Source organism: Charadrius vociferus, unplaced genomic scaffold (assembly GCF_000708025.1).
Source record: "Charadrius vociferus isolate BGI_N301 unplaced genomic scaffold, ASM70802v2 scaffold340, whole genome shotgun sequence".
Classification (NCBI taxonomy): domain Eukaryota; kingdom Metazoa; phylum Chordata; class Aves; order Charadriiformes; family Charadriidae; genus Charadrius; species Charadrius vociferus.
Window position 1 is genome coordinate 802340 of NW_009646631.1, and position 12090 is coordinate 814429.

Below are 12090 nucleotides of genomic sequence, written 5' to 3' on the forward strand. Positions count from 1 at the left end.
CGGGTGCGATGCTGTTCGCGGCGCGGCCTGGGCGAGATGATGGCGCTCTGCGCCCCCTTCGTGCGGGCCCTGGCCCAGGGGCAGCCGGGCGGACCCGCCGCCGCGGAAGACGCGCTCTGGGTGAGGCTGAACGGGGGAGAAGCGGGGAGGCCCGGTGCTGCTGGGCCTCGTCTCTGGGCGATTGTACTCGCTCCTGCTAAGGCCCCGCCACAAAGCCGGGGCGTCCGGTGTTGTCAGCCCCGTGTGTCGCTGTTTGCCCCGAGGTAGCCGGGGCGTTGGGGCGGGAGGGGCCTTTCCAGCTGCGGGTGTTGTGTACCGGTGCCTGTACCCCAAGGATGGCTTCCCAAGCCCTCCCGTGTCTTGCAGAACTTCGAAACAGCGGTGCGGGAGAACGTTACCATTAACGGGCAGCCCTGGGAGGAGACTTCGGAGGGCTCCGAGCTGCAGAGCGGTATGTGTTGGTTTGCATCCGTTTCCTGCTCGGTGGTTTTGTTTTGGTTTGGTTTCTGTGTGTGGTGTTTTTGATGGGACGGTTCCCCCTCCCCGCTGTGTGTGGCAGTAAGGATGCTCATGGAGCAGGTAAGGTGGGACTCCAGCTCAGATGAGCCCCTGTAAAGATCTGAAGTGCTGTACTGCAGGAGCACGATTCTTACAGAGCAGTGTGCGTAAACAAAAAGAAGGGTAACCGAGATGTGTAGGGACCTGTATCCCAGAGAAAAGGGAAGGGGAAAGTGCTTTCTCTGAGGAACTGTTGCTTGTTTGACACTTCTGTCAAGATCCTTACAGATCTTGAGGCACAAGTTCCAGCTGTCACTAGTATGGTGCCTACCTGACTTAAAGGATCTGCTTGTGACTACTAGAGAAAAGTAGCTTAGGGACTCCAAAAGTGTCTGATACTAACACGGAAAAAATAAAAGGCTTCACTAAGTTTAATAGTAGTTGTCTTGTCAGACAGTCTACAGCAAGCCTTTAGAAAGTTGGTATTTCAAAGCAAGATTTTTCATTTGGGAGGTTAGGAAAAGAACATGTTCTATTTAATCAGCTTCTGTTATTAGAATAAAGGGAGTATTCAAAATCTAATTGAATAGGGTAAGTTTACAGCTAGAACACTGCAACAGGATCCATATTTGGAGGCTTTGCAGCCTCTCTGGGCAGTTATTTTCTGCGTTTGACTGCCGTGTTGGTGATAATTTTCTTCGCTGTGGCGTGTTGGAATTTCCTGTACTGCAGCATATCTGTTGTCTCTCATCCTTTTGCTGCACACCTCTGAGAAAAGCCTGCCTCTGTCCTCTCTAGAACCACCCTTTAGATAGCTGAGGGTAGCAGTTAACTTACCCCCTAGCCTTCTCTTTTCCAGGCTGAACAAACAGCAGCTCCCTCAGCTGCTTCTCATACATCATGTACTTCAGATGCCAACCCTCTAGTGTTCTTCCATTGGAATTGCTCCAGTATTCAATGACTCGGTCTTCCAGAAAGTCAAAGCTAGGATGGTATAATCCAAGTAGGTGAGAATCCTGTCTGGATCATTGAGCTCTGAGCGTAGTGTTCATACTTTCACCTCAGGGCTGATTACAGGCAGAGTTCCTCAAGTGTCTGTTCAGGGACTCATTCTTTTTAATGTCTTTATCTGTGACCGAGGAGGAGATGAAAGGTACCTTCACCCAATTTGCAGCTAACATCACCCGGGCTGGCATGTGAATATGCTCAAGGGCAGGCCCCTTCAGGGGAACGTAAACACGCTGGAGAAATATGTCTATGGAAATCTCATGAAATTCAACAAGGACAAAAAGCAAAGCCCTAAATCTGGGAATGGGTAACTCCCTGCAGGGGTACAGGGTGAAAAGGACCTGGAGGTCCTGGCAGGCTAACCCTGAGGCAGCCTAGTATATTGTGTTAACAGGAATGTAGTCAGTAGATCCAAGGAAGAGATTATTTGCCTTTACTCTGCATTTACTAGAGTACATCTGGTGTAGTGCACTCATTTTTAGACACACCCCCTCAAGTATAGAGACATTGTTGATAAACTGGAGTGAGTTCATCAGAGGCTGCTAAGATGGTCGGGGAGTGGAGCACTTGTGCTAGGAGTTGATACTGAAGGAACTGGGCTTATTTAGCCCAGAGAAGACAAGCCAGCCTTCCACTACCTATGAGGTTACTGAGAATATGGAGTCAGGCTGTTTATTGAGGTGCACAGAGGCAAGGATCATAAATTAAAAGTGGAGGTTCTGACTTGATGTAGGGAAGTAATAATTTGCTATTGGGGTAACTCAGCATTGGAAAAGGTTGCCCAGAGAGCTTGTGTAGTCTCCAGCACTGGAGGCTTCCAAGAACCAACTGGATGAAAGTCCTGAGCCACCTGGTTTGGACTGGGTGTTGACCCTGCTGTGAGCAGGAGGCTTGAGTCAGGAGGGCGCTCCTGAGGGCCCTTTCAGCCTGAGTGATTTTGTGCTAGGGACAGTGGCCAAGATCTCTTCCTATCAGGAAACCCTAGTGGTATGTGTGTTGTCACTATTTAATATAGAAATTAAGTAAATGCTTATCATTATTGCTATATAGTCATATATTTATATGTAATGTATACAACATTTTTGTAATTATTATCTATGCGTATATTGGCGTCTTGCACACTGCGTAAATGACCGCGCATTGGGACAACAATAGTAGTGGAGCTTGTTGGTAGTCTGGTGTCCAAAGAAAATTTCAGTGTGATTCTTTTCCTCACCTGTGTTAACATTAGATGTTCTTTAGCTGTAACTTGATGCTTTTTACAGTTGCACGAAGCTAAAAATGCAGATATATTGAACAAGCTATGGAGAAAGAGCTCCTTAAACTGTTTTTTGGTCAGGAACCTTCTGCAGTTGTTATTCTAGAATAATAAAACTTCAATTCCTTTGACTACAAAGTCAAAAATACACTGGTCTTGTGTTGCAAAATGCTGAACTGATTTGGGCTCACTTCAGTAATTCCAGTTTGTTCTTTAGAGGATTTTCTTAACAGGAGAACTTTCTCCAGGTGGATATTATTTTCAGTAAGTTAGCCTTTGTAAAAGTCTGACTTTTTGCAAGCTGAGATATTGTTATCTTCCTGCAGCTGGTATAAAGCAGGTGTAAGGACTGTATCGTGTTTTTTAATTTGATGTAAATTTACTCATTTGCCTATCTCTGATCCAGTTTGAATCACCAAGTGATCTGGCATTTCGTGCCTTCAGTGTTTAGGTTGACCAGTGGCTCAAGTCTTTCCTCTCTATACTTAAATGATTTCATAAAACAAACAAAACAAACCCGCAGACTCTTAAAACCTTGATTTTTGCCTTTCTGAGGTTTACAATCACCTGATTCTGCACAGATTGACCGAGAGAGGGTGCTCAAAATCCATTCTTTACCGCTAGTTTTTTTTTCTATAACTCTCAATTTTTATAGTTTGTAATGATGGCATGTGCAGGACTGTGCAGGCATTTACTTGTCTAAATTCTGAAACGACTTTACAAATACTATCTCAAGCTTTTAAAATTGTTAAGTTTGCTTGCAGTCTTGGAGAAGCTGCATACCTGTAGTAGGGTAGCAGTAGTCAAAACACTTCAGTCAAGAGCTGAAAATATGTTCTTGGTATTTAGTCTAATCTTATAATTGGAAAAGCAAGGCATGAAAGTTAGCTCCTTAGTTAGTACAGTCTCTTGGGCCTCAGATGTTGAAAGCAGACATGGGCTTTTTGCAAACTGCATATGACTAGTAATTACAGATGTCCTCCAGATGCAGAGTATTTCCGGGAACCATGTTTCATTAAGGTGGCATTATATGTTGTCAAAGCTTTATAGCTGGATTTTAAAACTAAACTGTGTATCTGTGCTCTATATGGTATAAAATCAATTAGGCTTCAAATTACTGTTTGGACAGTTGGTGTTTGTTGAATGGTTGTGAATTACACAGATTAAACCTGCTGCATATTGCACTGCTTTTCATCAGTTGAAAAATAAAATATTTCAAAAGATAACCATTTATTTGTGAGGCTTTCTTGGTGGGTTCAGAGTTCATGGAGAAATACGCTTTGGTTTTATTCCTCAGATGCTTGCCCACCTCCCCCAGCCCACCCCTAGCTCATTTGCTTCAAAGTAACTGGCCATTATAGAGTTGTGCTCCAGTTTCTATGTTGCCTTAACAAGCAGATCCAACGCAGATATATTACTTCTTCATTGATAATCATGCATGATTTCTTATTTCAGATCTAAAACTGTCTTTTTCCTTATACCTTTGTCTCAAATTAAAAAAAAAATAAATAAATTAAGAATTCCTACAGTAACCTTGTGTGTTTGTCATTTTTAGGCTCCAGCATCAAAATTCTTGAAGATCAATTTGATGAACTAATAGTAGAGACAACAACAAAGCGTAAGAAGTGGCCTAAAAAGATACTGATGCATGCTATCCAAACCATGAAAGCAGAGCAAGAGATGTTGGTGAGTAAGCTAAGATTTTCAGAAAACTTTTGCATGTAGTAGCTGCTGACCGCATGTAACTTGAAGAAATAAATCATGAAATGTTGACCTTGAAGCTCCTTCCCATAGTTGCTTTTGATTCTTTATCATTAATGAAATTGTTTCTTTGCATTAAGTTGCTTTTCAGTAAAATGGGGGTTACTACAAAGTGTTGTGGCTGTGAGTGGATTGGGCCTGTGGCACAGGTCAGCAGGGTACTTAAGCAGATTGCTTCAGCATGATGACTCATGATTTACAAGCCCGTATACACTTATTTATCTTGTCAAATCTGGGTTTCTGAAATCCTTGGCTGAAGGCTGGTTGAAGTACTAAATGTTATAATACATACAGAGAAATATTATCATGTGCAGTAGATGACTGTTAAAAAGGTGTCTGTGTTTTCCTAAGTACTTTTGTTGAGCTAATGACCACATTAAGTACTTTCAGTAATGAAAGAAAAAAAAAAGTGCATTAATGAATGGGTGCAGTAATTTCTCTGTTTTTTTGACACTGAATGTGAAGTAATTACTGGGATTGAACAACCCAGTCACATCATTGGTTGCTAAATTTCCTTCCTGCAGTTACGTTAGGCCTGCCTTTTGCTTATCTGCTGATTAATTAGGAGTCAATATTCTTTGGGGGCAAAAAAAAAAAGGATAAGAGGCAATGGGCACATGTGGAAAAACAGGAAAATTCATTAAAAAAAAAAAAAAAAAAGAACTGTGAGGGTGGTCAAACACTGGCACCAGTTTCCCAGTCTCCACAGTCTCCATCCTTAGAGATATTGATGGAGGTATTCAAAACCTGACTCCATGACACCCTAAGCAACCTGCTATAGTTGGCCCTGCTTTCAGTAGGGGGTTGGACTAGACCACCTTTAGAGGCCCTTTGCAACTTCAGCTATTGTCTGATTCCATACTGAAGAAGATAGGGATTTTTTTTTAGAAAGTTGTTTAAGAGCTTGCATTGCAATTCTAAGGACTATATTTACAAAAGTAACTCTCTAGGTTAGCCAGGCATCGATGATTTACAGTAAGTAAAAGTGCATGGGTATATATTTGTCTTAAACCTGAGATATTTTTTAACATATATTGCCTTTTGTGATCTCTCTGTTTTGTCAATATAAAACAAACAAAAAAAATCAACTAGAGTAAAACATGTCATTGCATAACACCAAGATTTAACAAGAGCTTTTAATCTTTCTGCAAAAGGAAAACTATGTTCTACCTGAGTCCCAAAGTGGATTAGTTATTGAGAATGCCTCTCACGCTACCTTTTTTCTGTTGCCGATCTCTTCAAATTTTACACCACCATGATTATTATTTTAATTCAAAGTGTCGGCAAAATTAGAAAGTTTTTATTTTATCTCTGTAAATGAAGTGGGTTTTTTTTCCCTCTCAGCTACTTCTGCAAAGGTGCTAGTCTTTTTTCAACTTCTGAGGGATTTTTATGTTCTTTCTTGACCCTAGCTACTCCTGTGATGCATGTTTTCTGAGGCATAAAGAGCAGCTATGAAGATGTGGTAATTAACTGCAGTTTGTCTGGAGAGAACCACTCATTTAGTGTGGTCATCTCCCTATAATTGCCAAAGCAAGAGATCATCCTGTAGGTTTTCAGTCGACACGTTTTGTTATGTTTGAGGATAATGCAAGCAATGTTTGTTCTTCTGCTTGGAGCTGTTACTGTAAACTTGCTCAGAAGATGTGTGAACTGTGAAAAATTTGCTCTGGCAAAAACTGCAGGGAGGAATAATTAGCTTTCCTCATACTTGTTTTTGGTTGAGGGGCAGCTCCTGAAGAGAAGAAAAATACTAACTTACAGATGATACAACTTACGTTTCCCTGTCTTTGCTTTGTTTCCTTCTTCCCCAGTAGTTGCTTCTAATTCCAATTTTAACATAACTAAATATTAGTTGTATTTGTTATTTATTATTAGTAAACTTAATGTCACAATTAACTGATGTCAAGTCACAAGGCTCACAGTAGGACTAAAGAGCCAGAGAGCCTGGTCTGTGAAGGAGAGTGTTCTTATTCATGCATAAGTAATTGCAGGGCTAGAATGTTGTCGTTTAAATAGTTTGCTTTTTCTTAGCTTTTTGTCTTAATATACCCTTCGTTTGAGTTTGCTGCTCTGTGAAAGCGTACTGTTTTTGTGAATGGCTCCTTAGAAGTCAGAGCAGCTCTTTTTCCTCAGTGGTGCAGCAGATGGCAATGCTTCTTCCAAAATGCCTGGATTTCAGTTTAGTTCTCAGGCTTTAACAATTAGAATTCTGCAAACTAAAGCTGATTTTGGAGACGTGTTTGCAGTGTACTTTAACATTGTTAACCATAACACTATTTCCAGTAACAGAGTATCTATAAGTGTACCTCTAATACGCTCTTTATCTAAATAATTCCACTGCCATCTCATTGTATTAGCCTTTCTCCATTGTTCTGACTGCTCTGTGTATATTAGATATCTATTAAACCAAAAGGGTATTTCAGAATTTTTCTTTTTTTTTTTTTTGAATACGCAGAAGCTCTACCAGCCTTTTGTAACACCAGAAGAGATAAAATCGCACCCTTCTCAAGGTAAATATTTCACGGCGAGGGCAACTGTAGTGAGGAAACACTGCCTACCTGCTGACTAGCTGTAAATGTTTAAGAAGCTTTCTATAAACACGTTTAAAATTATTGACTGTTTAAATAATTAAGTAAACTAGCCAGAAGTTTGTCATAACTGAATGTATTGCAGCATCAGTTTGTTGTACTCATTTCTCTTCTAAGTGCTGTCTGCTGTTACGCGCTGTACTTAAAGGTGAAAGCTGGCCACTGTGTGGGTATTGGGCAGAAATTGTCCCAGAGCTACGCTCAATAGGCTTTCTTACTTCTTTAATCACCACTAGTGGAGGCCAGATGGGGAACTAGATGGATCGCTGACATTATACTTTGACCGTTCTTGTGTTCCTTTTACATGAATACTAGAAATGCTTCAGTCTCTCTTCCTAATCAGTCAGTTTCTTCAGGGAATTGAAAGCAGTTGTGTGGTACTCGGTGATGGCAGTGTTGACTCTCCTAACTTGCAAAGTAGGCATAAAATTTTGTCCTGCCTGTGTCATTTCTAAGGGTTGATGAAGAAACAAAACTGCATACAACATCGTAAGTTTGTTACACGCTTTTGAAAGATTCCTTATATGAACTCCTTGGAACAAGGTGATGTGTTTTGCAGTTGGTGATTGGGATGTGATTTTTTTGAGGGTGGCCTTAAGAAATTGAAAGTTTTGTCTTGCATGTTCTCAAGTATTGAAAAATGACAGAATTTACCAATGTTGTTCTAAGTTGAGAAGCATGGTTACAGAACCCTCACTATGGATTACTGCACATGATGTCAAGGTGGTGTAACAAGCAGTGGTGTTCAAGTTTGAGAAGCTGAGCTTAATCTTCCAGTTCTCATCCTGCTGATCTGACTTCACTCTAAGCATCATTTCCTCTTTGTAAACAGGAGACGTTGCTTCCAGAAGCGCCAGGCTGTGCAGGAAAGCAGCTAACAGGAGCAGTAAAGAGCATCACTTCATATCTGGGTTTCTTTTGGTTTCTGGTGACCAGATCTATGTTTTTCTGACGTGAAATAACTACTTCTTGTCAGTTAGTAACAGCTTGTACTATGGTATTGCCTTTTAGGTTTGTTAACAGCAAAGTCCTAGTCAAGATAGCATAGAGTTTGTGCTGAATTTTAGTATTATGTAGTCTTTGGGAAGTTTATGTATCCCAGTTTAGCAAGTACAGTGGCCAGAAACCAAAAATGTTTAGATTACTCAATACCTTTCATTTCCTTTTTTCATTTCCCTATGTTTTGGAAAGCCTTGAACACTGAGGAATATAATGCTGTCCATGTCAAGCTGAAGTCCTGCAGGCAAATTTCATCTAACTGTGTGTCAGTCTTTCTGTATAAGTGGAATATTCCAAGTAATTATTTTTACTTTTACTGAACCTTGCCGTTTCATAGGGTTGTCAGTCTTCTGATCCCAGTACTCTACTCTAAGAATGCTTCATTACGGACATATCCTTCTTTTAGAGAATGTCCGTTCATAGGCCTCTGTGGTATGATAAAGAGGCTGCTGTTGGACTGGTTTTCCTTCCAAACTCTGAATGATGGTGCATTTTAGCACCCATGTTCATACATGGATTGTGCGTTCCTAAACCATGTGTGATCAGCACATTGGGCATGTGGATGGGCAATTTAACAAAACGCCGTCTCTTGCTGCTTACTGTGTTTCAGCAGGGGATCAGTGTCACCCTGTGTTAGAATACAGGAATTGACTAACATTGTACCCTACTGCAGGCACTGGTGAAACCCTACAGGAAAATAATAGTAGTAGAGGTGAGGCTGTGTAGTTCCCAGGAGCAGGCTTGCTTATCTGCTGATTTCAAGTTTTTGTTGATGGCATAGCATCGCAGACAGAATAATGGTGGACAACATGCAAAACAGTTTTATAATAATTTAAAGAGTTGAACTCTTGAGTAAAGAATTAACCGTCAAAAATGTATATGGTGTTGATGATCTTATCACATTGCTACTGCCATCAAATATATGCCGTTTTCCCCCAGTATTCTGCACCTGCTACCTGCTTCACTGTTCCTGAAATCTTCTTTTTCTTTCTTTTCTTATTAACCCAGAAGAGTGAATGCAGTTCATGTTGTTTACGCTTGGTTCTTTTTTTATTGTTGGTGTTAAAGCTTGGAAAGTTAAGCCAGGAGAAAAATGTAGCTTTTACTGAAAAAGCTGACTTGTTGGACATGTAAGATTATTTCCCCCTACCCTTCTTAAAATGGGTTTCCTTCATCTCATTCTCTCCATAGTTGCATTTATTCTGCTTCTTGCATGCATTATCATCAAATGTAATATGAGCTTGAAAGGTTTGAAAACAGATCTTTTCTTAGTTTTTTTTTTTTCTTAATGACTGTTCTCTTTTATGTCAGATACTGTCTTTGTGTCTCATGTTTTATGTAAGCTGTAGGTTTTCTAATGAATAATAGTAAGATATAACATACAAGCTGTTGTCCTCAATGCTATAATGAAAGGGATGTGTTGTAGGCTTAAGTTTTCTACAGGGACTCTACTGCTTTTCTGTCCAATTTCTAAGAAGCCAATAGCAAGTCTTGGAGGGAGAGAGATACGTTTCAGAAGTTTATTTGAGCTTTATGTCTTTCTGTAGATGCTTACATCGCAGATCTGAAGCAGGTGACAGAAATGGCATCCAAAGAGATCAGTGGGGCAATGAAGGTGAGATCTCTGGGTGATCCAAGAGGATCTTTTTTATTTTCTTAAGCTGATAATATGTCATGAAATAGGAGTTCTAACTCATCTTGGTTATAGTTTTGTACAAAAAAGCCTGCATGTGTACTTTGGAAGCAAGGACATCTTTAGGTTTGGACTGCTGAAGTTGTATCTGTAAAATATTCCTCCTCACATGGTAGGAAGGAAGATTACCCTGTGGCTGTAGGAACTATTTTTTACAGAGATTTTGGAACCCGCAGCATCTGAAAAATAAAACGTCTTTTGAAGACCTATGCAACTTCATATAGCACAGGACATTTGTTACTTCAGTACCAGCTTAGACATTTATTACTTCAGTACCGGCTTAGACATGAACTGTGGTGTTCCTGTGAGACTTACTCAGCCTCGAGATGTAAAGAAGGAACGTTTAAACTTGGTATACTCTTTGCGTGACTCTTGAGTGCAGACCCTGGTCACTGTTAGGCTGGTAGCTCTCAGTTCCCAACCTTCACCTGCCATCCTCAGGATCATCTCTGCAGACACTGAAGCTTTTGTGCCTGTCAGATCTAATTAACACATTTCGCTCATTGTAACCATTACTTCTCCCGTGTAACTTGAGGTACTTGGATTTGTTTTTGCAGTCTCTCCCAGCGCTAATAGAAAGAGCAGAAGGTTTTTCCCAAGCACTGACTTGGCAACCAACCTTGGAACTCAGCAAGCTGCGGCAAGAAGTCTTTGCTGGTTGCAAGGCGAAGGAGGAAAATAATGTCCGAAATTTCACATCAGCGGTAGAAGTCACACCAACAGACGCTGCTACCAGTAAAAATCCTTGTGTTTTGCTAAAAAGAAAAAAAGCTGCAGATTCACCAGAAAGAAGACGCTACCCACTTCGACGGAGGAAAATTACTCTCAGCGCCTGAATTTCTCATATAGTATTTTCAGATGGGAAACTCAGTTGTATTCTTGTTCAGTGTGCTCAGTCTTTTTTTCTTAAACCTTCATCTCTCCTCTAATTTTAGTGCTATACGTGGGAGCTTCCTTCATTATTTAGTCTTCAGTCCTTTTAAATATTTCTATTTTTACTGTCACACTGATGGTATATGAAAGCCTACACATACCAGTAGCATCTGATATCCAGCAAGTATATTTGCTGATTAACTCTCATTTTTTTGCTCTTTTATTACAGCATTTAGCTTGAGTCCTCATGCTTCTCAGAGTTGTGCGCATGCTTTATGTATGTGGGCAGTCTTTTAGTAAACCACTAAGTGCTCGTTTACATTAAGCGTGCACCTTCATTTGTTACTGAATTGGGTGGCTATTTTTTTTAATATATAAATTAAAAAGAAATTCACACCGGAGCATATTGAAAACGCCAGCTTTGATGCGGTGTTACAGTTTTTAGAAAATCCACACACAAATGGGACATTGGTCCCTGCTAGTCCACCTTTTCTGAACGTAGGTCAACTGGGCTTATTTATAGTCATGTTTGTTTAAACTCGGATTTTTAGTAATTGTATATATTTACTTGCAGTGTGCTCTTCTGAACAAGGATTCGACCATCTGCATCTTACCATCTGAGATTTCGTTTCATGTAGTCCAATTAGGCAGTCTGGGGGTTTCCTGGACAATATTTCTACACATTACAGGATCTTGACTTGGGTCATGTATGCATTTGTGACATTTGACTGAGCTTTAAAGATCATTATAGGCTACCAGTAAATGGTATTAAGTTGAGCTAGCTAGCTTTTTTTTTTTCTTTATGCATTAGTATCTAGACGATCGCACAGAAGTACTAAATTGAGCATTGTGCCTTAACCATTCATAACTACTTCTGTTTTAAGATTGCATGTGCTTGCAGTAAATACTCACGTCTGACATGTAACCTATTTCTCACACAGTAAATGGAGAGGTTTTTTAGAGGCTTTATTAATGAAATATACTGTGGTAAGAAGATGGGTCCAACTTAACGTCTAAGAGACTGAAAATTTTCAAGAAAACGTGTGACAGATTTTAGCATCATTTATTTTGTAAAGGTGAGCATCTATACTGAGACTTTGTATATATAATCATATGTAAATACTTGTTTCCCGTCACTCTTGTATATACAAATGTGTGTTTTTATACAAAGTAAATTAAATCAATTAAGGAAGATCAAAGTTTCAGCTAATGTTGTCAGTTCTAATCCTGGAATAGATGGTGACTGAACAGTGAGTGTACTTTAGAAGACATCTGTGTTAAATTTTGGCTCGAGTAACTGAAGTAGTTCCATTTACCGCCTTTGAACTCACAACTGTTATTAATCTCAGGGCTACAAAGCATCTAATGTAAGAGAGGACAGGATGTGAGAGGGACTGGAGCGGCAGAGC

General features: G+C 40.1%; 1 protein-coding gene across 1 annotated transcript; it reads left to right on the forward strand.

The window, feature by feature from the left end:
* Positions 1-6: 6 nt before the first annotated feature.
* Positions 7-10653, forward strand: NSL1 (NSL1, MIS12 kinetochore complex component). The gene is made up of 6 exons (XM_009888242.1): positions 7-120; positions 367-451; positions 4320-4450; positions 6984-7038; positions 9663-9730; positions 10366-10653. Exons 1-6 carry the CDS (start codon positions 37-39, stop codon positions 10642-10644), a joined length of 702 nt encoding a protein of 233 aa, XP_009886544.1. The 5' UTR covers positions 7-36; the 3' UTR covers positions 10645-10653.
* Positions 10654-12090: the final 1437 nt, after the last annotated feature.